The sequence below is a fragment of the Dermacentor andersoni genome, chromosome 6 (genome assembly GCF_023375885.2).
Source record: "Dermacentor andersoni chromosome 6, qqDerAnde1_hic_scaffold, whole genome shotgun sequence".
In the NCBI taxonomy this organism is placed as follows: Eukaryota; Metazoa; Arthropoda; class Arachnida; order Ixodida; family Ixodidae; genus Dermacentor; species Dermacentor andersoni.
This window is the reverse complement of record NC_092819.1, coordinates 78,186,901-78,211,031: the sequence shown is the minus strand read 5'-3', so window position 1 is coordinate 78,211,031 and position 24,131 is coordinate 78,186,901. Positions and strand designations below refer to the sequence as shown.

The window sequence follows — 24,131 nt, the reverse complement described above, 5'->3', positions numbered from 1 at the left end:
CATAAAAGGAAGCAGAGGCCTGTCCATAGAGTTTCTCGCTATATATTGAGAAACTCTATGGAGCCCGTCGGAGTCGTCCGGTTCGTCATTCGTGCATTTTTATCTGACGGATGTACAATGTAGTGCTGCTGTACCATCTTGCTGGTGCTTTATTTCGGTGTTCATCGAACCCACGTGGTACCACGAAGTTTGCCGAAGGAGGATGTCACATTCTAAGATTAAAGGTTAACATTTTCTATGTTTATGGGTGATAGCGGGGCTTTGCAAAAGAGCCGCTGTGATCAGAGTTGCACATGGTGCATAGTTAAGAATAGTGTTAGTGAATGTGGTGCACGGTGAGAGCCACCACTTCAGTGGGTGCCGCCCTGTTCGTTGACACAAAACTATTGCGTCGAGTCTGTGCCGCTGCGCTACTTCAGTGAAGTAGCGGTGCTGACGCAGATGCAAAACCGTATTTGCGTCTTGCACATGTGCAATGGTGCTGACGCTATTTTTCTTTTGCAGCTTCAAAACCCTTACGGCCCCTATTCGAAAATTCCTTAATGTGTGTGCCATGACATGAATATGTTGCATCATGTCATGTTCAGTGCAGGCGTGCGTACTCGTTTGGTCTTGCGGTGAGCCTTTGACCACAAGCCATGACTGTCGCACTGTGTTGCATCCTGGGTTAATAAACACGCATTTGTTGACGACCTGTCTGTGATGCCTTTTCTGCGCCTTATCGACGAACCCGGCTGTAGTGGCCTTTGTGCGTCGCGGTGTGGAGGAGCGTCGCGTCCTTTTTTGATCGTGTTTGCAGGGTAAGCCTTGCGCAAACTCATCTCCACAACATATGGACTACATGTATATCAGTTAATATTTGCATGGTGTGTGCATTGGACCCTGCTCCAAAAGTGCTTGCTACTGCTCCAAATCAGCTTTTTGCCTGTGCCAGGACCTGCACCGAAAAGTGAAATGGCTGTTCCATCACTGTAAACTGTCAAGATTAAAAAAATTACTGCCCAAATAATTTTTTATGTCTCTTTGTTTGATCTGTGTCGAATGAACATCAAACCGATTTTCACAACATTAGAAAACCAGATGGCAAAGTCAACAATGAAGAGCAAAATGATTTTAAAAAAAAAGAAGGGAACAATTTTACAAAATCTGGCTCTGGAAGTCATCAGTGCAAATGTGCATGCCCAACGGAGTGAAGAGTATGTTTGACTTTCACCAAACAGCTGTGCTTTCTATAGCTATGTCTGCTCAAATTACCCTGCAGCACACTCAGTGTTGTCATCATCCACGGTTTCTGCTTGCTTACGTTGTATCTACATATATTAATATACATTTTATATCCTCATTCCCTGCTTTTTGCTTGCTCCTTTTTCAGGAAATATACAAGCTGTATCAATGCCTGCAAGTGCTGCCTAAAATGCGGGAGGCATTGACCAAGGCATCCGAGTCCCACAAGTCACCACTACTTGGCGCCATTTTCGCCACGCCAATTCAGGCATGGACTTTTCTTCCAAACCTGTGTGCACATGCACGATCTTGTACAGTGACCAGAGTTTTTATTCTAACACTTTTATTCGTTTTGCCCGATCCGTCCATAAGAAAAAGAAATCTATATCGGTGTACACCTTGTCGGACAAAAGGTGTATCGGAACGTGTACTAGCATTACTGCCTATCGGCAGACGAAAGCATGGAAAAAAAACAAGGATTTTAAGTGTTCTCTTGAATGACATGAACTAAAGAATTCCACCTTGTTGTGGAATTTCAGAGCAACCAAAGCCAAAGTAAACATAAAAGCTTCCTTTAGAGTTTGAACAAAAGAATGGTAGGTTGCCATACACAAGTGGTACTGTCTGCTCCAAGTGGTTCAGAGACTCGCTGAGTTTAGGCAAAACCAGATCTTAAACTTGACTCAAGATGTTAAGGATTTTAATAGACGTTATAAGGGGAAGCTTGTTTAACCCCTGCTTTATCGGGAGAATATTCAACTCAAAAAAGAAACAGTGCTTGTACCCTCCAAAAGCTGCTTTTTCCTAATTTCATTATTGGTTCACTGCGTCCATGTGCACTATGCATAATAATATTAAGAAGAAAAGCACAGAAAGAAAGAAACGTTTCTTTCACTGTCTGTACTGAAGAGCACATTGTTTTGTGTTGAAATGTTGCATTATATATGCCTATCTTGCTTTTGCTTCACCCATTCATTATTTCTTCTGCTCCTAAAATTGATACAAAAAAAAAATCAAATTCCATATCCTAGCTGACAGTCCTAATCAGCTGCAGCATCTATTTTTGCACTGTTGTGATACTACAGCACTTTACGCCCTGTACCTAGGTAATCTGTCCAATATTTTACTGGGGCACAGAGTTGGGTGCATTCATTGTTGAGAAGTGCTGCCTTTTGCACCCAAGTGATGTTTTGCACAGTAAAAGTGAACACCTTTCTTATTGAATGAACTGTCACTGAAGACGGTGTGTGAATTGGATGAACGTTAAGTAGGGGTGTGCAAATACTCTAAAAATTTTGAACATTATATTTTTATATGTATTCTATTTGAAAACTAGGCATACGAAAACATTCGAATATTCGGTAGAATGTGAAGATTTGAAAGAAATTGAATATGTTGCTGGCAGTGTGGGGCTAACACGATTCTTAGCTTTTGTTTCTATCTAGTCTAAGAATTTCACCCTGGTATTGTGCTGAATGTTGTGATAATTTCATGCTGCTGGCGAAATTTCACCTGTAAAGCACGCTTAGACACTGGACATCCGAGCATTGCGGGAAAGCCAGCTTCTCAGTTGCAAGGGGACAGGTTTGCGAGGGTGCACTCTCTTAACACGATAGCGTTGTCACGATCGACGACACGCCACACGTGGTCCCGAACTACCGCTTTATTTTCCGGCACGCCAACCTTCCGCACCACACAACCACACTCCGAGTTTTTTCCCTTTTTTCCACTCTCCTCCCGCACGCTCGCGCCGCTGTCCTCCCCGCACTCACGCCACCTGTTCGTCGCTCAGTCAACTACCGTCGATCCCGCGCCTGGCCTCCGAGAACCGCGGCTCCTCGTCATGGGTCTTGGGCTGGCTTGCCGCGGGTCTTGCGCGTCACAACTCTCCCCCCCCTCGAATCGTGAAGCTGTGCTGGTAGGGAGGGGCCATGGCTCATGGTAGAGCATCAACTGATCAGCATGGGCAGTAGTTCGATGACGTCCTGTAGCAGGATCGCTCAAAACAAAGTTATTGTCACCTAATCGTTTGATTACACAATAAGGTCCACTTCGCCGCGGTGCCAATTTCGCCGAAACGCCCTTGGCCGCATCACTCAAGGTATGGGAATCCAGGAGCACAAGGTCACCCTCTTTGATGGTTGTTGCCTGACGATGACGGTCGTAACAGGATTTCTGCACCTTCCAAGCAGCTGCCTGATGTGACCGAGCATACTGGAGGGCCTCTCCAAGGCACCGCTGGAGTTCCGCAGCAAGTGCATGGTGTGCTGCTTTTGGAGGCTCTGTGTCTTCCTTGTCGCTTGTAGGTTCCCATGGGGTGCGCAACTCGCGGCCGTAACACAACAATGCTGGAGTATATCCGGTGACAACACTCTCGGCAGTACGCATGGCAAGGGCGATCTCAGGTATGTGCCGGTCCCAGTCTTTGTGGTTGGAGCAGTATGCCCGTAGACACTGCTTAATTGTGCCATTGTGACGCTCCACCATTTGGCCAGCCGGCCGGTAAGGCACTGTGTGGCGATCTTTGATGCCCCAGTGTTTCAAGAGGTTGCGCCATAGTGTGCTAACAAAGGGCTTGCCATTGTCACTGGTGATGGCCACAGGTGTGCCATGGCGGCAGAAGACTTGCACCATGCACTCCAGTATTTTCGCACTTGTTGCTGCTCGTAGAGGGAAAAGCTCTGGGAACTTCGTAAATTTGTCAATAACTACCAGCAAGTATTTGTGGCCCCGGGGTGTAGATGGCAAGGGCCCGATAATGTCAACACTGAGCTCTTCCATGGGTGATGTTGCCCACTGACTGCTCATGAGGCCCTCTGGTTTCTTGCGCCGAGCTTTTGTGCGCTGACAGACAGTACAGCACTGCACATACTTTGATATATCTGCTCGCATGCCCAGCCAGACGAATCGTGCAGCCACACGCCTCAGAGTTTTGAAAAATCCAGCATGGCCTGCAGTGGGATGGTCGTGGGCCACCTTCAGTGCCAGCTGCCGCAAGTGACTAGGTAACCACGCTACCTTGTGGTTGCCTCTTTGCTGAACCAGCAATCCGCTTGGCTGCAGTTCCGTTGTTTCGGCCAGATCACGAAAGAGGCGATGATCAGGGTCCGAACTTGGGAGCTGAGTCCCTTGGACCACTGCCTTCAGCTTTAAGAGGCGGTCATCACGAGCCTGTTCTTGTACCAGCTGTGTTGTGTCACTCAGCAGCGAAGAGTCAACCTCCGAGGCCACAGCTACTTCATCAAATGTAATTTTGCCTTCAGGTTCTGGAGCAGCAATGGGGAACAGCGTCTCATGTAGGTTGTCACTTGGGTTGTCTTCACACTGGAGAGGGGCTCTACTCAAGGCATCAGCGGGTATGTTTGCCAGCCCTCGTCTGTGCTTGATTCGGCAGTTGAAGCCCTTCAGCCGAAGAACCCAACGCTTGACCCTGGGTGAAGCTTGGTCGGTATGAAACATCCATGCCAGGGAGGAGTGGTCACAGTGTATTTCAAACTCCGTAAATTCAAGATATGCCCTGAACTTGTCCACTGCCCAGACTACTGCCAGGCATTCCCACTCCTGGACAGTATAATGGCTCTCGGCTGCTGTAAGGACTCTGCTAATGAAGGAAACAGGCTGCAGACCATCAGGGCCAGCCTGCAGCAGCACAGCTGCAATGCCAATGCCACTTGCATCTGTCTCCACCACAAAGGGTCGATTTAGATCTGGGAGGCTTATAACAGCATCCTGAGCTAAGGCCTGCTTGAGTGCAGTGAAAGCCTGTTCTTGGCACTCCTCCCACTGCCATGGCTCGTTCTTCTTCAAAAGGTTGGTCAGTGAATGTGCCGTCAGTGAAAAGTGAGGGATGAAGCTTCTATAGTAGCCGGCAAGTCCCAGGAAGGCTTGCAGCTGCTTAACTGTACTGGGTCTAGGGTAATCCAGCACTGCACGCACCTTGTCCTCATCTGGTCTGCACTGCCCAGGGGAGATGATGTGACCTAAAAACTTGAGGGACTGACGGCAGACCTGTACTTTATCTGGATTAATCGTAAGGCCAGCACCCTTAATGCGTTGTAGCACTTCCCTTACATGTTCAACATGTTTCTCCAGTGTCTCTGAGTATACAAGGACATCATCTAAAAATGCCATAGCAAAGTGGTGATTGATTCCCTGCAGCACCCGGTCCATTAGGGTTTGAAAAGTTGCTGGACCACCTGCCACCCCGAAGGGCATCCTCGTAAATTCAAATGTACCTTGATGGCAAATGAAGGCCGTTTTAGCTATGTCAGCCTTGCAAACAGGAATTTGGAAAAACCCTTGGGAGAGATCAAAGCTGGAAAACCACATTGCTCGGCCCAACTGCGCTAGCAGCCAGTCAGTTCGAGGCATTGGGTAGGCAGGTACTCGGGTGCGTGCATTTAACGGACGGTAGTCCACAGCGAGCCGGTAGCCTCCAGACTTCTTTGCAACGAGCACTGGGGCGCTAGTCCATGGGCTGGTGCTTCGTCTTATAAGGCCCTGTTGTAGGAGGTCATCCACACAGCCCTCAATGATCTTCTGCTTCTTCGCATTCACTGGACGTAGCTTGCATCTCACGGGCGCACTGTCCCCCGTGTCAATGAGGTGCTGAGCCAGGGTGGTACATCCCGCAACTGTAGTAAACAGATGGTTAAAGTCATCGAGAACTTTACTCATGCTTGGGTGTAGTTCCCTGGTGCCAGCCTGATGCATGTTCTCTATGCCTGGAACTACAAGCACTTCTTCAAAGAGGCTGTGCAAGTGGTACGACTCTCCATCTTCTATTGCAAGTGCTGTCGCTGGGTCCTTTTCACGCTTAGCAAATGGCACCATGCACTGTGGATCGGTTCCAATCGTCCACCCACCCAGCGATACATGTAAAGAGATGCCTGTTGCTGTTAAAAAATCTCTGCCCAGCACAATGTCCCGACACAAGTCTGGCACACACAGGAAGCGTTGATTGCGGCTGCTTGTGGCCCACTTTATTTTGCACTTGAGGGAAGTCGTCGACTGAGACCAACCTGTTGCCAGGCGGAGTGCTTGTTCCTGTGTCTTGGGTTTGGCGCCCGCCTCGACCGCTACCCTTGCCGCCGGCAATCCAAGCAAGCTCACACTCGAGCCTGTGTCCAGTAGGGCCTGGAACGTCGTCCTCCCGATCTGCACTTCCAGGAGAGGCTCCTTGTTGCCGGCCAAGGCCGCTACTTGCAGCGCAGTCTCGTAGGTGCTTGCCGGTGCAGCACCTACCGTCCCCCGTTTCCCGTACACTGAGAGCGGATATGTCCGATCCCGTTGCATTGGTAGCAGCGGGGTGGGCCGCCACGCCGACCTGTAGGGCACTCGCGGGCCATGTGACCGACGCCTCCGCAGCGATGGCAGTTGAATTCTCTTTGGTCACGCGGCTGGTACCTTTGGTGCTGTGACGGCGTTGAGAGATGTGGCGTCCTTGTGGCGAATGCGGCCAATCCGTGCAATTGGTCTCGGTGGTAGGAGGGCTGTATCGCCGCGGGGTGCAACGGCCAGGGGGATGCCGCCGGCGGATACTGGAACGGCGCGGCAGCCGCTGTGATCAACCCTCCGGGTTGTGTTCCCGGCACGCCGGCCACGTTTATAGTCGATTGGAAGGCCAAGTCTCTCGCGACTTGGTCAGTCGGGGGTGGTGGTGGCTTGTACTGCATGCGCCTCCAGAAACGCTCCATGAGACCGTCAGCGGCCTTCGCCAACTCCGCGAGACTGCCGAACTGTCTTCCCTCCACCAGATCCTGGAGTTGCGGGTGCATCTGCCGCAGCACGCGGTCAACCTTTTCCGACTCGGGCACTTCGCCGCCAATCCGGTCGTAGTAGGCCGCGATGGTATAAATAAATTCCTTTAAATTTTCTTGGGGATGTTGCGTCCGGTGCTCCAGCTCTTGTTTCAAGCGGCGCTTCGCGTCAATGGAGGAGAATTCCGCAATAAACGCCGCAATGAACTCCTCCCACGACGCAAACGAGTTCACGAATCGCCACCACAACTTCGCGCTACCTTCCAGCGCAGCAGGCACAATGTGCGTAAGCCTCTTGTCAGCTGCGACACCGCTGACCAAACAAAACGTTTCAAGCCGGTCCAAAAATTCCTCGGGGGACTGATGGTCGTTGAACCCCTTAAACCTTGGAGGCTGACCTGGCTGACCTCCTGTGGAGCGCGGAGCGCAGTCGCTCACCGGTTGAACCGCCGCCGCCGTTGTCGTAGAACCCATAGGCACTGCCTCGGCCGCCATCAGTCTTTGTCTGACAGCTGCCGCGATTTGCTCGCGTTCCATGGTAGATCCGCTCGTCTGCCCCAGCAGATGCTGTACCAATTGTTCGGGAACGTCCACTGTCTCCATGTTCACGTAGATCCCGGACGAGCCCCCACTTGTCACGATCGACGACACGCCACACGTGGTCCCGAACTACCGCTTTATTTTCCGGCACGCCAACCTTCCGCACCACACAACCACACTCCGAGTTTTTTCCCTTTTTTCCACTCTCCTCCCGCACGCTCGCGCCGCTGTCCTCTAAAGTCCCTCAATCTCCCAAAGTAGCGCCATTCGCTTCCCTCCTCCTCCGCTCGGCGCGGCCTCGACGGTGGCGCCGCCGGTGGTGGGCCTACTGTAGCAGACGACGGCTAACACGCTACGGGAGGAAATCCGCAGGAAAGTTCGTTCGAGCCCTGCGGAGCAGTTTTTTCAATCGAGATCTTTCTTCGTCAGTCGGTAACTTGCCTTTAGAATTTCGTGTTAGAATTGCGAAGGAAATAGAGAAAATGACCATTATTCAAGGAGTATTTAAGGCGTAAAGCGCGCGACGTTGAGAGTTCGTATTGCTGAAACACGACGCAAGCACGCGGTGTACTCAAACACGCGCGTAATTACCAAAGTTTCAGGTGTTGACAGCGTGAAAGTATGTGTACGTGGTTTCGTAGGTTCATTCACGTACCTGCAGGACACTTTTTTTCGGTCACGAGATTCCGGCTGTGTGCGGTCAGCAATGCTTGGCAACAGGGCCGTTTTTTCATTGCGGGGTGCTTTGGTAATCGTGACGATATATTGTTTTTTTTCTTTACAAGTACTGCTCCAGGAGGGCACATGTAATGGCTAACAGAGGCCTCTGAAGAGCACGTAACATTACACTAATGCAGGCGTCGCAGGGAGTGTTCGCATACAAAATTGGCTGCCCGCGATCTTATACCCCCTTGGCATGCACAGGCTCCGGCGAGCCCCATACAGCGCTGGTTCTAGCTTTGGTGTTCCCGTTGCCGCTTTGGTGCCCTGGAGGCGCCGTCAATAATACGAAATAATGACAAGTTGTTACACTAGTAAATAAAATTTATTGAAGAAATACAATCGCGCCGAGGCGCCAACTTCTAAAGCAGCGCTAGCGCGCGGGTATTATGAAACGCCAACGAGGAATTTACCGGCCCACGTACGACTCTACGATCAAAGTGCACGTTAAACATCCCCAGGCGAGCTAGATAAACTTATCCGGAACCATCCACTACGACCTCCATCCTAGCTTTAGTCGCTTCGGAACGTTAAAAACATTAATCACCACAAACCAAATCTATACATGCGGGCGTACATTCGAAGCTAAAAGACTGCATCGTAAGTCATAGTCAGCCTTGCAATAGCGTCGAGAATGTGCTAACTTCTGGTGGAGCTCAAAACACACCCTGAATAAAGTCGCTTTTATGTCACAGGCCAGCTGCAGATGCGTGCATTTCACCGCAAGACGATACTACATGAAACAAAGAGAGCACATTCGAAAAAAGAAAGTCAAACGACGCGCTAAAAACCACGCAGAGCATGAACACCCACTTTTTCGAAGCGGAAGGCGTGAACTAGGCTCAAAATAAGAGGTTGTGAGTAGCCGTGGCCCTTACTTCACTAAGCCGTGCGTTCTTTGCCACTTCCTCGAAGTCAGCCCGCCCGATCCTGCGAATCCAAACTTCTTTTTGCCTTGCGCCCGCCGGACGGCAAAGCAAAAAGCTTTTTGCCCTCGCTGTGTCTGTTGCGGCAACCGAAGGCGCAGCAGCATGGCATCGCAATTAAGTTCTCGGCCCTGCACATTCTATTACACTATCGCACTCCGTCAGTCTGCCTGCCGTACTTTCGTCGCGCAGGCCCAAGAATGGAGGTCGGCGCGCGCTGGAAAGAAAAAATATACAAAAGCGCGGCGCCTGCTCCGCGCTGGAAAGAAAAAAATATACAAAAGCGCGGCGCCCGCTTCCACGTGACACAGATTGGCCAATGGGGGAGCGGAGGAGGCTGGGGCGACAGGAGACGTGGAGGAGGACGCGCCAGGGTGAGCGGGGGTGGCGGAAAGATCTAAGAATGGCGCTACTTTTGGAAAATTGAGGGGCTTTACTGTCCTCCCCGCACTCACGCCACCTGTTCGTCGCTCAGTCAACTACCGTCGATCCCGCGCCTGGCCTCCGAGAACCGCGGCTCCTCGTCATGGGTCTTGGGCTGGCTTGCCGCGGGTCTTGCGCGTCACAGCGTTATGGAGCCCGTGCCACAGAAAATCCAGCGTTGGCATCCAGTGTCCATCTTTAGACATCATTTCGGCAAAAAGATTTCTGAACCACCTTACCGAGGCCCTCCATGTGACGCAAGGAATTTACTGAACTAATTTAATTTCTCAAGCTGAAATATGTGGAAAAATCGTAGTAAACTATAATTTACACACAACCTACAGACATGATAGCTCTCTGATTGTAATTTGACTATACGAGAAAGCATAGTTCTCTTACATGAAAACTCAAAGAAACCCCTTTTTGAGCGTTTTTACCGCTCACAGACCAACCGCGGTGTCCGCCATTTGTGCGCATCGGCGTGCGGGTGTCTTGGGGACCACAGAATGGCACGCCCGGTTCCTTGCAATACCGCCAGCTGGCGCTCATCTTCGTCGCATCGCAGCCCACGTAAGAAGCTATGTTTCTACCACAAAGCCCACCTTCGTGCATAGCGTTCGCGGCCAGCGTTTCCCGGTAAACATTATGGTTACATACGCTTCAGTTGCCGGGAAGTGTGAGAAGCAGTCACGGATCTTTGAATGCTATCGCATTCCACCCTTAAAGGCAAAGCTTAAGTGTTCTCCAAATTTTTTGCAGTGCCGCCCCCAATCCTGAACTTATTGCTTGACAGCAAATGTGATGAGTGACGGCTAGCACAGGGTCAAATGTCTGCGTTTATGGTCACTTGATGTTGTATATAAGGCACAGGTTGGTGAGAACAGACAGGTAGGGGGAATTACACAATTTTCCTAGTTAACATGAGCTAAATACACAGTATTTTAGAATAATGGCTAACTAGTCATTTTTTCCTGTTGACAATGTTATTGCGATGCTTCAACATGGTAAAATACCACATTTCCCAGTCTATAGTTGCATCATTGTACAAGTCGCACCCTCCTCAAAACGGCAGTTCCCCCCGCCAAAAGTAAGAAAAAAAAACATAAGCTGCACCAATGTATAAGACCCACCTGTTCATTTGATGAGGGATCTTTAAAAAGATGCGTTGACATTTCACTTCATGAACGTGGATCACGCGTAAGCATATCGGTGCCATTCCTATAGAATTACGATAGCAATTATACGGACACTCCAGGCGCATTTCTGCCATCGTGGTCACTGCGATGTTCTGTATAAATCAAGAGCGATAACATTGTCCCTGTGCGTCGTGTGCTATATGTGGGAGTGAAAGCATGCGACGGTGAGCCAAATCGCGCACAAGGGACGAAAGCAGGAAGAAAGCGCGGCAGCGAAGGGGATGGCTTTTACTCTGGTACCAACTGTGTAATTTGCACAGTGGGGCGCGCCTTATCTTGAAAGCGATCTGCAGATGCGATGACTTCGGAGTCAGTTGACTCGTGGTAGGCCTGCCGCTGCTTGCATTGCTGCTCTGTCCTCCTCCCACGGCACTCAGCAACTCGATCATGAGAAGAACCCAGTACCTTCATAGTGCACACACAATTTGTAGCAACTTCCAGACAAGGCAACCCAGCGTGCTTTGACAGCAGTCTTTTGCGAAAACAAAAATAAGAACTTAATGTAAGTCGCATCGTTCTATAAGACGCGATGAAAAATTCAGAAAGAAATGCAACTTATACACAGGAAAATATAGTAACCAAGCCTGCTAATAAATGCGTGTACACATCATTATTCTATATTCAATTCAGTATATCAAGCTGAGTATTCATATTCGAAAATGTTGATATTCACACGCCCCCACTGCTAAGAGCAAGTTTTTGCTTGGGCCCAACTCTGATGTCACCTATTCAAATACAGTCTACTTCCCTTAATTTGACCCTGTCTAGATCGCTGAAATTGAACCAATTATCTGGGGGGTTGAATTAAACAAGATGCAGAAAAGATGCAAAACACACCACTGATTCATTTGGCATGACTTGCCTGATTTTAACGTGCCTCTGGATCAAACGTGTGCCCACTTTCTATGTGTCCAAAGTAGAAAACTAATGTAGAAATTACATTAAAGCTTCTAAAGAATGTAGAAATCTAATGCGCACCCGACTTTTTAGCAAGAAATGTTGGCAAGTATCTAGTGCTTGTTGCACAATGGTGACCAGTTTTCTAAAGTCAACGTGTGTTGGGGTAAAGCATACAAATGCTGCGAATAGGGTTTTGGTTTCGTATCGGATTGCAACACACAGGAAATGTAAGGCCCAGTTCCCAAGAAAAATAAAAAGAAGCCATGTGCTGGAATCAGGTAAATACCATAACATTGTTAGCTGTGGTTACCCTTTAAAAATCTTCCTATGGCAGGCCAAAAATAGGCATTTTCGGCGGGAGATTTTTTTTATGTATGTTCAATGCATTTACTGTTCCCCACGCTTTGCCGTGACAGATGCCACCACTAAGTGTGTCGCTATTGGGGTCACCATAGGGTTCAGGCTTGTGCGTGCTGACTGGTCCGGTTGAAATTATTCAGTGAAGGCCAACTTTAGAATCGAAACAACAAATGTTTGGACCCATAAGTATGCATGGGTGCCAGCCGGCACCATTGGTGAAAAGGCTTTTCTGAAGTAACACCTAAAATGATCTTAATGAAATTTGTTGCATTTGAGGGAGAAAGTTAAATTCTAGTGACTGTAGGAAGCAGAATATTGATTTAGAACCTGACCTAATTTTTTATAAAGATTGCCGAAAATTTATGATGGACATTCCAAAAGTAAGTTTCGTCATTTATTTTCACATGGAAAGTTTATTTCCAAAGAAAAAATACACCATGGCGTCATGAGCTATACACCTTGCACTATTTTTCCACATAGTTGCCACCGACATTGAGACATTTGTTGTGGCATGCAATCAATTTGAAGAAATTGTTCTAGTAAAACACAGTGCCCTGCAATGCAAAGCCTGAAACATGACCTCTTCACCATACACAATCTGTAGGCATTCATAGATGACAGACACACTAGTGCCACGTGCCCGTTCATACCGGATGACGGCACGCACTTCCATTGGCAACCACGTTGTCAGCACACGTATGTCTGCCATTGTGATTTGTACTCGAATAACCTCGGGCATGCTGGTCTGCTGCTACTCTCTCTTCTTCGATGCCTTTTGCATACGTCATTCCTCCTCCGCTGACGCGCCTTCCATCACTGAACCAGCAATGGGCATGGATCCTTACGGCGATTGTTTGTTTCACCTGGTGTACAATCTTCGCTTTTAAAGAAATGACGAAACTTCTAGAAAGTCCCTCGTACGTGTGTAAAAAAAAAATTGGCAGTGGCTTAGCTCGGCTATGCCAGGATATACGTAGCGAAAGCTAAGGCATAGCATGGTTAGCCTTGGTTAGTCTTGACTGCAAGTCCAGGTTAGTCTGGTTGTCTAGCTATGTTGCAGTGTTTAGCCAGTCGTTTGGCGCGCTGTTCGTCTGTTTCCTGGGCGATTCGTTTCCTCTTCATCTCGTTCCGATGTCGATGTCAGGCCTCCTCCTGCTTATCAGAATTGTTGCCGTCCATACTGCTGCCTCAACTGTGGTTGCGGCGCACGCGAATTCTCCTTTTCAATATGTCACGATCGACGACATGCTTTGGCCAGCTGGCCGGTAAGGCACCGTGCGACGATCTTTGATGCCCCAGTGTTTCAAGAGGTTGTGCCATAGTATGCTAACAAAGGGCTTGCCATTGTCGCTGGTGATGGCCACAGGTGTGCCATGGTGGCAGAAGACTTGCACCATGTGCTCTAATATTTTTGCACATGTTGCTGCTCGTAGAGGGAAAAGCTCTGAGAACTTGGTAAATTTGTCAATAACTACCAGCAAGTATTTGTGGCCCTGAGATGTGGATGGCAAGGGCCCAATAATGTCAACTTTTGAGTTCTTCCATGGGTGATGTTGCCCACTGATTGCTTATGAGGCCTTCCGGTTTCTTGCGCTGAGCTTTTGTGCGCTGACAGACAGTGCAGCATTGCACATACTTTGATATGTCTGCTCGCATGCCCAGCCAGACGAATCGTGCAACACGCCTCATAGTTTTGAAAAATCCAGCATGGCTTGCAGTGGGATGGTCTTGGGCCACCTTCAGTGCCAGCTGCCGCAAGTGATTAGGTAGCCACGCTACCTTCTTATTGCCTCTCTGCTGAAAGCAGTCCGCTTGGCTGCAGTTTCGTTGTTTCGGCCAGATCGCGAAAGAGGCAATGATCAAAGTCCGAGCTTGGGAGCTGAGTCCCTTGGGCCACTGCCTTCAGCTTTAAGAGGCAGGCATCACGAACCTGTTCTTGTACAAGCTGTGTTGTGTCACTCAGTAGCGAAGAGTCAACCTCCGAGGCAACAGCTACTTCATCAAATGTAATTTTGCCTTCAGGTTCTGGAGCAGCAATGGGGAACAGCGTCTCATGTAGGTTGTCACTTGGGTTGTCTTCACACTGGAGAGGGGCTCTTCTCAAGGCATCAGCAGGTATGTTTGCCAGCCCTCATCTGTGCTTGATTCGGCAGTTGAAGCCCTGCAGCCGAAGAACCCAACGCTTGACCCTGGCTGAAGCTTGGTTGGTATTAAACATCCATGCCAGGGAGGAGTGGTCACAGTGTATCTCAAACTCCGTAAATTCAAGATATGCCCTGAACTTGTCCACTGCACAGACTACTGCCACGCATTCCCACTCCTGGACAGTTTAATGCCTCTCAGCTGCTGTAAATACTCTGCTAATGAAGGAAACAGGCGGCAGACCATCAGGGCCAGCCTGCAGTAGCACAGCTGCAATTCCAAAGCCACTTGCATCTGTCTCCACCACAAAGGGTCGATTTAGATCTGGGAGGCTCATAACAGCATCCTGAGCTAAGGCCTGCTTGAGTGCAGTGAAAGCCTGCTCTTGGCACTCCTCCCACTGCCATGGCTCGTTCTTCTTCAAAAGGTTGGTCAGTGAATGTGCCGTCAGTGAAAAGGGAGGAATGAAGCTTCTATAGTAGCCGGCAAGTCCCAGGGAGGCTTGCAACTGCTTAACTGTGCTGGGTCTTGGGTAATCCAGCACCGCACGCACCTTCTCCTCATCCGGTCTGTACTGCCCAGGGGAGATGATGTGACCTAAAAACTTGAGGGACTGACGGCAGACCTGTACTTTATCTCGATTAATCGTAAGGCCAGCACCCTCAATGCGTTGTAGCACTTCCCTTACATGCTCAACATGGTTCTCCAGTGTCTCTGAGTATACAAGAACATCATCTGAAAATGCCATAGCAAAGTAGTGATTGATTCCCTGCTGCACCCGGTCTATTAGGGTTTGAAAAGTTGTTGGACCACCTGCCACCCCGAAGGGCATCCTCGTAAACTCAAATGTACCTTGATGGCAAATGAAGGCCGTTTTAGCTATGTCAGCCTCGCAAACAGGAATTTGGAAAAACCCTCGGGAGAGATCAAAGCTGGAAAACCACATTGCTCGGCCCAACTGCGCTAGCAGCCAGTCTGTTGGAGGCATTGGGTAGGCAGGTACTCGGGTGCGTGCATTTAACGACCGGTAATCCACAGCGAGCCGGTAGCCTCCAGGCTTCTTTGCAACGAGCACTGGGGCGCTAGTCCACGAGCTGGTGCTTCATCTTATAAGGCCCTGTTCAAGGAGGCCATCCACACAGCCCTCGATGATTTTTTGTTTCTTCGCATTCACTGGACGTAGCTTGCATCTCACGGGCGCACTGTCCCCTGTGTCAATGCGGTGCTGGGCCAGGGTGGTACATCCCGCAGCTATAGTAAACAGATGGCTAAACTCATCGAGAACTTTACTCATGTGTGGATGTAGTTCCCTGGTGCCAGCATGATGCATGTTCTCTATGCCCAGAACTACAAGCACTTCTTCAAAGAGGCTGTGCAAGTGGTACAACTCTCCATCTTTTATTGCAAGTGCTGTCGCTGGGTCCTTTTCGCGCTTGGCAAATGGCACCATGCACTGTGGATTGATTCTAATAGTCCATCCACCCAGCGATACATGTAAAGAGATGCCTGTTGTTGTTAAAAAATCTCTGCCCAGCACAATATCCCGACACAAGTCTGGCACACACAGGAAGCGTTGATTGCGGCTGCTTGTGGCCCGCTTTATTTTGCACTTGAGGGAAGTCGTTGACTGAGACCAACCTGTTGCCAGGCGGAGTGTTTGTTCCTGTGTCTTGGGTTTGGCGCCCGCCTCAACCGCTACCCTTGCCGCCGGTGCTCCAAGCAAGCTCACACTCAAGCCTGTGTCCAGTAGGGCCTGGAACGTCGTCCTCCCGATCTGCACTTCCAGGAGAGGCTCCTTGTTGCCGGCCAAGGCCGCTACTTGCAGCGGTCTCGTAGGTGCTTGCTGGTGTAGCACCTACCGTCCCCCGTTTCCCGTACATTGAGAGCGGATATGTCTGATCCCGTTGCATTGGTAGCAGCGGGGTGGGTCGCCATGCCGACCTGTAACGCACTCGCGAGCTATGTGACTGATGCCTCCGCAGCGATGGCAGGTGAATCCTCTGTGGTAAAGCGGCTGGTACCTTTGCGGCTGTGACGGCGTTGAGAGATGTGGCGTCTTTGTGGCGAATGCGGCCAATCTGTGCAATTGGTCTCGGTGGTAGGAGGGCTGTATCGCCGCGGGGTGCAACGGCCAGGGGGATCCCGCCGGCGGATACTGGAACGGCGCGGCAGCCACTGTGATCAACCCTCCGGGTTGTGTTCCCGGTACGCCGGCCACGTTTATAGCAGACTGTAAGGCCGAGTCTCTTGCGACTTGGTCAGTCGGAGGTGGTGGTGGCTTGTACTGCATGCGCCTCCAAAAACACTCCATGAGGCCGTCAGCAGCCTTCGCCAACTCCGCGAGACTGGTGAACTGCCTTTCCTCCACCAAATCCTGGAGTTGCGGGTGCATCTGCCGCAGCACGCGGTCAACCTTCGCCACCACAAATCGCCACCACAACTTCGCGCTACCTTTCAGCGCAGCGGGCACAATGTGCGTAAGCCTCTTGTCAGCTGCGACACCTCTGACCAAACAAAACGTTTCAAGCCGGTCCAAAAATTCCTCGGGGGACTGATGGTCGTTGAACCCCTTATACTTTGGAGGCTGACCTGGCTGACCTCCTGTGAAGCGCGGAGCGCAGTCGCTCGCCGGTTGAACCGCCGCCACCATTGTCGTAGAACCCATAGGCACTGCCTCGGCGGCCATCAGTCTTTGTCTGACAGCTGCCGTGATTTGCTCGCGTTCTATGGTGGATCCGTTCGTCTGCCCCAGCAGATGCTGCACTACTTATTCGGGAACGTTCACTGTCTCCATGTCCACGTAGATCCCGGACGAGCCTCCACTTGTCACGATCGATGACACGCCACACGTTATCCCGAACTTCCGCTTTATTTCCCGAACGCCAGCTTTGCACACCACATAACCACACTCCGAGTTCTCCCGTTCACCACTCTCTCCCCGCACACTCGCACGCTTGCGCCGCTGTCTACCACGCACTCATGCCACCTCTTCACTGCTCAGTCAACTACTGTTGACCCCGCGCCTGCCCTCCGAGTACCGTGGCTCCTCCTTGCGGTTCTTGGGCTCGCTTGCCTCGGCCCTTGCGCGTCACAACTACTTTGACATGTTATCAGGCATGCGACGCCACTGGCAAAGCAAGTGGAGGCGAGTACGACGACGAGGAACGCGGTGTGATGTCATACCAAACGGCGGCGGCAGAAAGGCGAGGCGCTGCCTAGCGGCGGAATACCTGTGGCTCGTTGCTACTAGTGGCGCATGCGCAGTAAGGACTAAGGAGCACGAGAGAGAGAGATATCCGCGGCGAGGCGTGCATTGTGATGTCATGTGCCTCCTCGGACCACGGCCACGGCGAAATCGCAAGTTCGCGGCCAGTAAAGCTTTCGCTTTAATAGAAGCACGATGCTTACAAACACCTAACTCTGCACCAAAGAAACAGATATCGCAGTTCTGTAAACTTGTAAAAGTTGGCACGTCACTATTTCTGGCCTGCGTCTTGGCCGTGGCTGTGCATGGCTGTAAGCGTGGCTGAGTGCATACGCATCTGTGCACTCTGCTTTAGAGGTGATCTGCCACATGCGCAAAAAGTGGGCGTGCCGAGATGGCGTGGAATCATGTAAGCTGTCTTCTCACGCATTTAGTATTGGAGCTTGTGTAATCTTGAGTTTCGACGACCCATTGGAATGAGAGGTAGACGAAGCATTCGCTCCCCACTGCCTGCGCCTTTCATGATGGCGTTGTTCTAGTGCGGCCAACGCTATCAACCACGTAGGTGGAGTGCATGTGAAAGCATGGCTGGCTTTGCTTAATTCATACCACCGATATGAAGATATCGGTGACGTTACATGAAACCGTATCTTTCATCGCCGATTCCCAAATTCATCAAAATGAATTGTTTTCACATTGAAATTACCTTTTTTTGATTGCCCGATAATCCAGAAAATTCTGCCGCCCCTCTCCTTGTAAGAAAAATCGATCAGTGACTGTACTTATTTGCATAAAGGGTCGAATTCCAACGTAATGAAATTTTGATTGAACGAAGCAAATTGCTGATTTTACAGACTTTATGATATCGAGGTTTAACTGTTTTTATTTTGTCGCTTTAGGTGTATTATTAGGTGCACATTACAGAATTGTGCTATTGTTTTTCATTGCCCAGTTACAGAGTTATAAGCTTAACAGTTTTGTTTTTATAAATTTTGCAATTCTCAACAACTTTATCTAAAAAAGATGACCTAAACAAAATGTCCGCTTCCAATAGTCACTATACTTCAAGCTTTTTCATTCAAACATAAAAGTGTCATTGAATTCAGTGCAGCAGTTCCTGAGAAAAATTATTTCTCCTTTACCATGTATTTACATAGAAGCCCCTGAGCTAAACCTTCCTCTTAAGCCTGACCTTGCTGCTCCTCCACTCGTGCAGGAGTTGGAGGGAGATTTCAGCAAGTACCTAGAGATGGTGGAAAGCACGCTGGACTTTGAAGCTGTCGAGCAGGGAGACTTCCTGGTGAAGCCAGAGTTTGACGGCGAGCTCCAAGGTCAGTCCATGCTTGGGGTCCGGTTGTTTAGAGGACGCTTTATTATGCAGCTGTTGCAAGTCTCTTCAAAATTGGTGAACCCAGAAGTTGTCTAAAATCCGAGAAGTTGACCTGTCACAGCGACTGAATGGCTGTAGCGTTCTGTTAACGAGTGCGAGGTCACGGGTTCGATTCCCGGCTGCGCTGAACTTAAAGAAAAGAAATGAAGCTCCCTTAACGCTATCAGGTTATAAAAAAAATTCAGCTTAACAGAGCCATCTGATGTAGGTTGATGCACAAACAGATGCCATTCCCAGATGCCTAACGTTTGTGTAGCCTTTTAGGACCAAATATTCATGCTGAAGACTTTAGGTCTTCTAGCTGTGAGCCACTTGTAAGAGTTCCTGCATGTGTCACTTGTTTTCAAGCTTGCTGTTGGAATTACTGCAGTGCATCATGAAAGTGTTGTGATGTTACTGGGGGGAAACATTGGGGAGTGCAGTGGTGCTTGACCTTGCATTTGTCTTTTTGCAGCGCTTCACGAGGAGTTAGAGAAAGTGAAAAGTGAATGTGAAAGCTACCTCAGAAAGGTTGGTGCAGGATGCAGAAATGCGCAATTTTGTTTGGTAGCAGTTCCGAACCATCTGTATAGTTGTGGTAGCAACCATTGTGCACCAGTAAAGAGAGCAAGCAACAATAAAGAATTTCGTTGGGCGAGAGACGGACACTAGAGTGATAACTACAGATAGGTGCTGTAGCCACACTTGGTGGAAGCCTGAGAATTCAGTGGAGCCCAGCCCATAAAACTGCATCGCACTTGCCCTCCATGACTACTATGACCTCTGTACTACTGTGACTCGCGAGATTTCGCACGACTCAGCACCATATGCGTCTGCACATACAGCCATCAGCATTTCTGGCCCTGTGTGAAGCTTGCTATCCGCGCACCATGCCAGGAACACTGTCGGCCGTATACTTCGAGAAGTTCAATGCAGACTCATGTAAAACCTCGCGAAAGTGATAGTAGGTCTCTAAATAAGATTGCTTAAGAATACTGCCACTGTGTGCTTGGTATCTGTGGCCAACGAAGCGCAAATGGCGACGACAATGCACCGCTTACATAATGGAAACTAATTAAAAAATATTTTCCCTTCTGTGAAAGTAAATTCTGCATGTCTTATATTTTTCTTTTACAAATTGGGGCGTGTTACATTTAGATGCGCTTTTGTGTTCTTACTTTGATGCCTTGAAAAATGGTTGCGCTTTAGTTTCAGGCGTGCGTTAGAATAGGGTAAATATTATAGTTCACATTTAAAGACAGTACAGATGAACATTGATATAATGAACACTGATATAATGAAGGAAATATATGATTTCATTGGCCATTCTTTATTTATATCGATTAATCTCCTGCTATAAGAAAATTGAAGACCCAGTATCACTATAGCGAAGCTATATTTTATTTGCATGTCTCTCTCTCTCTCTCTCTCTCTCTATATATATATATATATATATATATATATATATATATATATATATATATATAGGCTTCTTTTTTTTAGCTGCACCAGATTTAAAAAGATTATCTGCAGCCAATAGGGCAGTTCTAATCCTTGGTGTACATTACTTGATGAGGCAGCTGCTACTCTACAAGAAATCAAAAACTTAATTGATTAATTAACCCAATTACACGAATTATCTTTTTAATTAGTTACTTTATGGCATAAAGTTCAATTTACAAATTGTAACCGGTGGGTTCACCAGACATATTCACTTGGAATGAATTCTTGGGACTACGCCAGTTCCATGATAATCATTTTCAGAGTGGCCTACGAAATGCATTGGCATTCCAGTTACTTTTGTGCTTCAATGCATAAAACAGTTTCAAAATGTAGGTGGAACAATAGTGCATGTTTACCGCAAGTTTGACAGCACATATCTTAAAACGTGTCATCCTCAGGATTCGTTCTACGTCAATATGCCTTGCATACTTACTGTGTTGCTGTGCTAGCATAAGAGGCTAAATAGATATGTAGAGAAGCTCAAAATGCCTAAAGTAAACAAAGAATGCTAATGGCCTTTTAAATATACACCTCATATACTCTTATAGCAAAAATGTCAAATACAGTCACTGGCTCATTTTTCAGATGCCTGATTTTTATCACCTGCGCAATTATTCTGACTTTCAAGCAACATGTGTTGGTACCACTTTGCAATAAAAAGTTGAGGGATGCAGTCCATTAAATAGCACCTAAGCAATCAACATGTGCACCTGGTGGTGAACGGATATGACGAAAGTTGCGGCAGATCCCTAATCTCGGAGGTCATGCCAAGGAGTCAGGCGTTCTGAGTGGTGCGTCACTTCCAGTAAGCAGTAATGGCAGCATCTTTTTTTTTCCAGTTTCGGTATCAAAAACTGTGGCAAGGCTTTCGTCACGCATCAACTCATATTTCAAACCTAAAATTTTGCGTGGAGGTTGGTCTATATCTACATTATCTGAAACTGCACTTTTTACGCTGCGAAATATATTTTTTTGCAGTAAGCCTTATTTATACTGTGCTCTCTTACAATCCATGCTCTCTTACTGCATCCATGATGTTTGACAACGTGTACTTGGACAGAGGATGGCGAAAGAGGTGACAAACAGAGACAAGCGCTGTCTCCATCTGTTGCTTTCACTGTCCTTCATCCTGCAGTCAAACATCATGGATCAACTAGCTCGGTCGCACACCTTACTAAAGTTTGTATTGCAGGATGCTGATCAGCACTGCATTGTGATAACAAAATTAGTGCTTTCGATTCTTTTGCATTGTGTCTATGGGAAAGAGAATAAAGGTACCCAAACTGCTTGTCTAGCCAAAGAGCTCATCTGAAAGAGTATGCTTTATTTGGGTTCTCCTAAGAGCTTAATTTTCTTCCAGTTTGTGTGGCTGACAATGTATACTGCATATTCTCATCTAACGAAATGGCTCGGGTCATTGTTATGTAGGTTGCTACTGTTCTAGTAAATGCTATGCTGCAGTGCCCTAGTGATGTGCACTTGAAGATTAAAAAAAAAGGAACTGTTGAGCTACTCAAACAAAAGTATTTTCACCCAAAAGAGCAGTAGCTGGCCTTGAGACTATAATTACAAGGATGGTCATGGTGGCATGATGATATGATTATGATGGCATGACAGTTACAGGAACACCAATGATAGCATGAGAGCTCACATTGCATGCCCAGGATCGACACTTGGCTACAGACAGTTCTATTGTTCTTGGTATTTTTTCTGGCCAGGGGAACACGATAATGGTAAGCGAGGGAATAATACTTGTAGCAGGTGCCATGAAATTGATATACAGTATTCAGGAACTCCTATTGCTGGGAAATTTTTCATGTTAGCAGTTTATCTTGCTCAACAAGTTGTTACTCTGCCACTTAAATAAAGCAAAAAAAAAGAAAGCCCAGTGTTTGAGGTTGTTTGGCGAGTAACGTAGAGCAGACAAGTCATCAGCAGAGCCAGCATAGTTGTGGCTGGATCATCTTGCAAATCTGTGTTTGATCACTCTAGTCCATTTTGAGACTCGTGTGTGATGAAGTTCACCTTCTGTGTTTTTTCTTTCTTTGTTTATTATTATTATTATTTTTTTTGTCATCTCAGGCTGCAAAAGACCTAGGCCTGGAAGCTGCCAAGACCATAAAGTTGGAGACGAGTAAAGATCTGGGCTACTACTTCAGAGTGACCCGCAAGGTCAGAATGGTTACTGCTCACGCTCTCTTTGTAACCAGTAGAGAAGCAAACCCAATGAAATACCGATGCCAAACTGAAATGTGTACCATCACCACAAGCTGAGAATAGTGTGAAGCTTGGCTAGATGGTGGGAACTTGATTAAGAAGGACTTATTCATACCAACGACTCACAGGGGTCTCATGACCAAATTGGTTGCAAATGGTTGCTTTGGTTGAAAAGCGACTGCTTTGTGTCATTTGCTTATACCTTGATCTTTTCGTCAAGCTGCAACCTACTGAACCAATCAACGGCACAGGAGCAGGATGTCTGCACACGCTGATGCCTATTTTACGTGGCAATGGCAGTGTGAGCAGGGTTGCGACCACTTATACAGTGTGCTCTCCAATGTTTGGTTTGGCACCTATGTCCCAAAGTAGGCCATTCAAAAAATTTGGGAGAATGTAAGGAAGAGCACAGCCAATAGACAAGGGATCGCAACCCAGGAAGTTTGCATTGCCGATTTGGGCTTCAATTGGGACCGATACATTAACAGTGGCAGAGTGTTTCTGGAGCTTAAAAAAAAATTTATACTGAAAACTTTCTTTTACTGTCGCAACATTTAGTTTGCTCAGTAATGGTTATGCATGAATATTAAAACAATTTAACAGCCTCATTATTTTTCTTTTGCACTAGGCAGTATCGCACACAGACAGCATCGTTTGATGTCTGCTGCGCATTGTCTGTTACTGCCATGTTCACATCTTATCCACTCCACTGTCATGTTCTCGCATAAGAACGTTCACTTGGGCCTGCACACGTCTCAACGCCAGCCTGCTCGTTGCTGTTATGGAATGGGCAAGCACGCCTGGACGGAATATAGTGACGGCATGAAAAAGCTGTCATTGCGCTGGCATAGCTGTCTGTTGTAAGGGGAATAGCTGCTGCTGGCCTACCACTGTTATATTACCTTGGCCGCTTCATATATGGCGTCTCTGACCGATGACTTCGACATTAATAATGTCACGTGGGGCTGAAGGTAGAACATGTTCCCAGAAAGACAAGCAACACTAAAATTGCAACGACAGCAGCGAGAACTGTCCTTGGCCACCGAATTGAATGAAGGCCACTTGAACCTCGTTACTTATGCATAGATGCATCAACTACTGTTGCAATATGGGCTTGTTGGTACGGCATCTGGAATACTTTGGTATTGCATGTGGACGAGGACGCAAACAGCCACATGAAAGACACAGACACAATGCCGTGACCACACAGAATGAGCACTACAGATGTTAAATAAATGTGACTTCAGAAAAATGGTGTGTCGCTACATAGCTTGAATGCTAATCACATTACTGTTGACAGTCATTATGAAATGAATTCTGCCATAATTTTTTTCTATGATCGTGCTTGCAGCTTGGTTGATTCTGATGGTGGTTGTAAGATTTACGAGAATACACAGTCATTGACCAATTTTTAGGACATGTCTGCTAATTCGGACAGCATCATAGCACCACCACGTACCCCGTAGAACCAGTGTAATAGGACGTATGAAATTTTTGATGCTGAAACCCTTCAACATCTGACTTTTCGGACTCTTTACCCTGAGCGCAGGTCCAAAATAGCACAATTGTAGCTGCCACCGCCATCAGTTTGATTATTTTAAAGCCATGAACTAGTGCTCTCGCATGCCGGTCCACTGGCAGGTGTAG

General features: G+C 48.0%; 1 protein-coding gene across 1 annotated transcript in view; it reads left to right on the top strand.

Annotated features, from left to right (window-relative positions):
- spel1 (DNA mismatch repair protein spel1) overlaps positions 1-24,131 on the top strand; it is a 104,767-nt gene that overhangs the window by 52,328 nt on the left and 28,308 nt on the right. The window contains exons 14-17 of the mRNA XM_055066407.1: positions 1,373-1,492; positions 18,612-18,726; positions 19,240-19,295; positions 22,350-22,439. Coding sequence (XP_054922382.1) covers positions 1,373-1,492; positions 18,612-18,726; positions 19,240-19,295; positions 22,350-22,439 — 381 coding nt within the window. The remainder of the gene's footprint in view (positions 1-1,372; positions 1,493-18,611; positions 18,727-19,239; positions 19,296-22,349; positions 22,440-24,131) is intronic.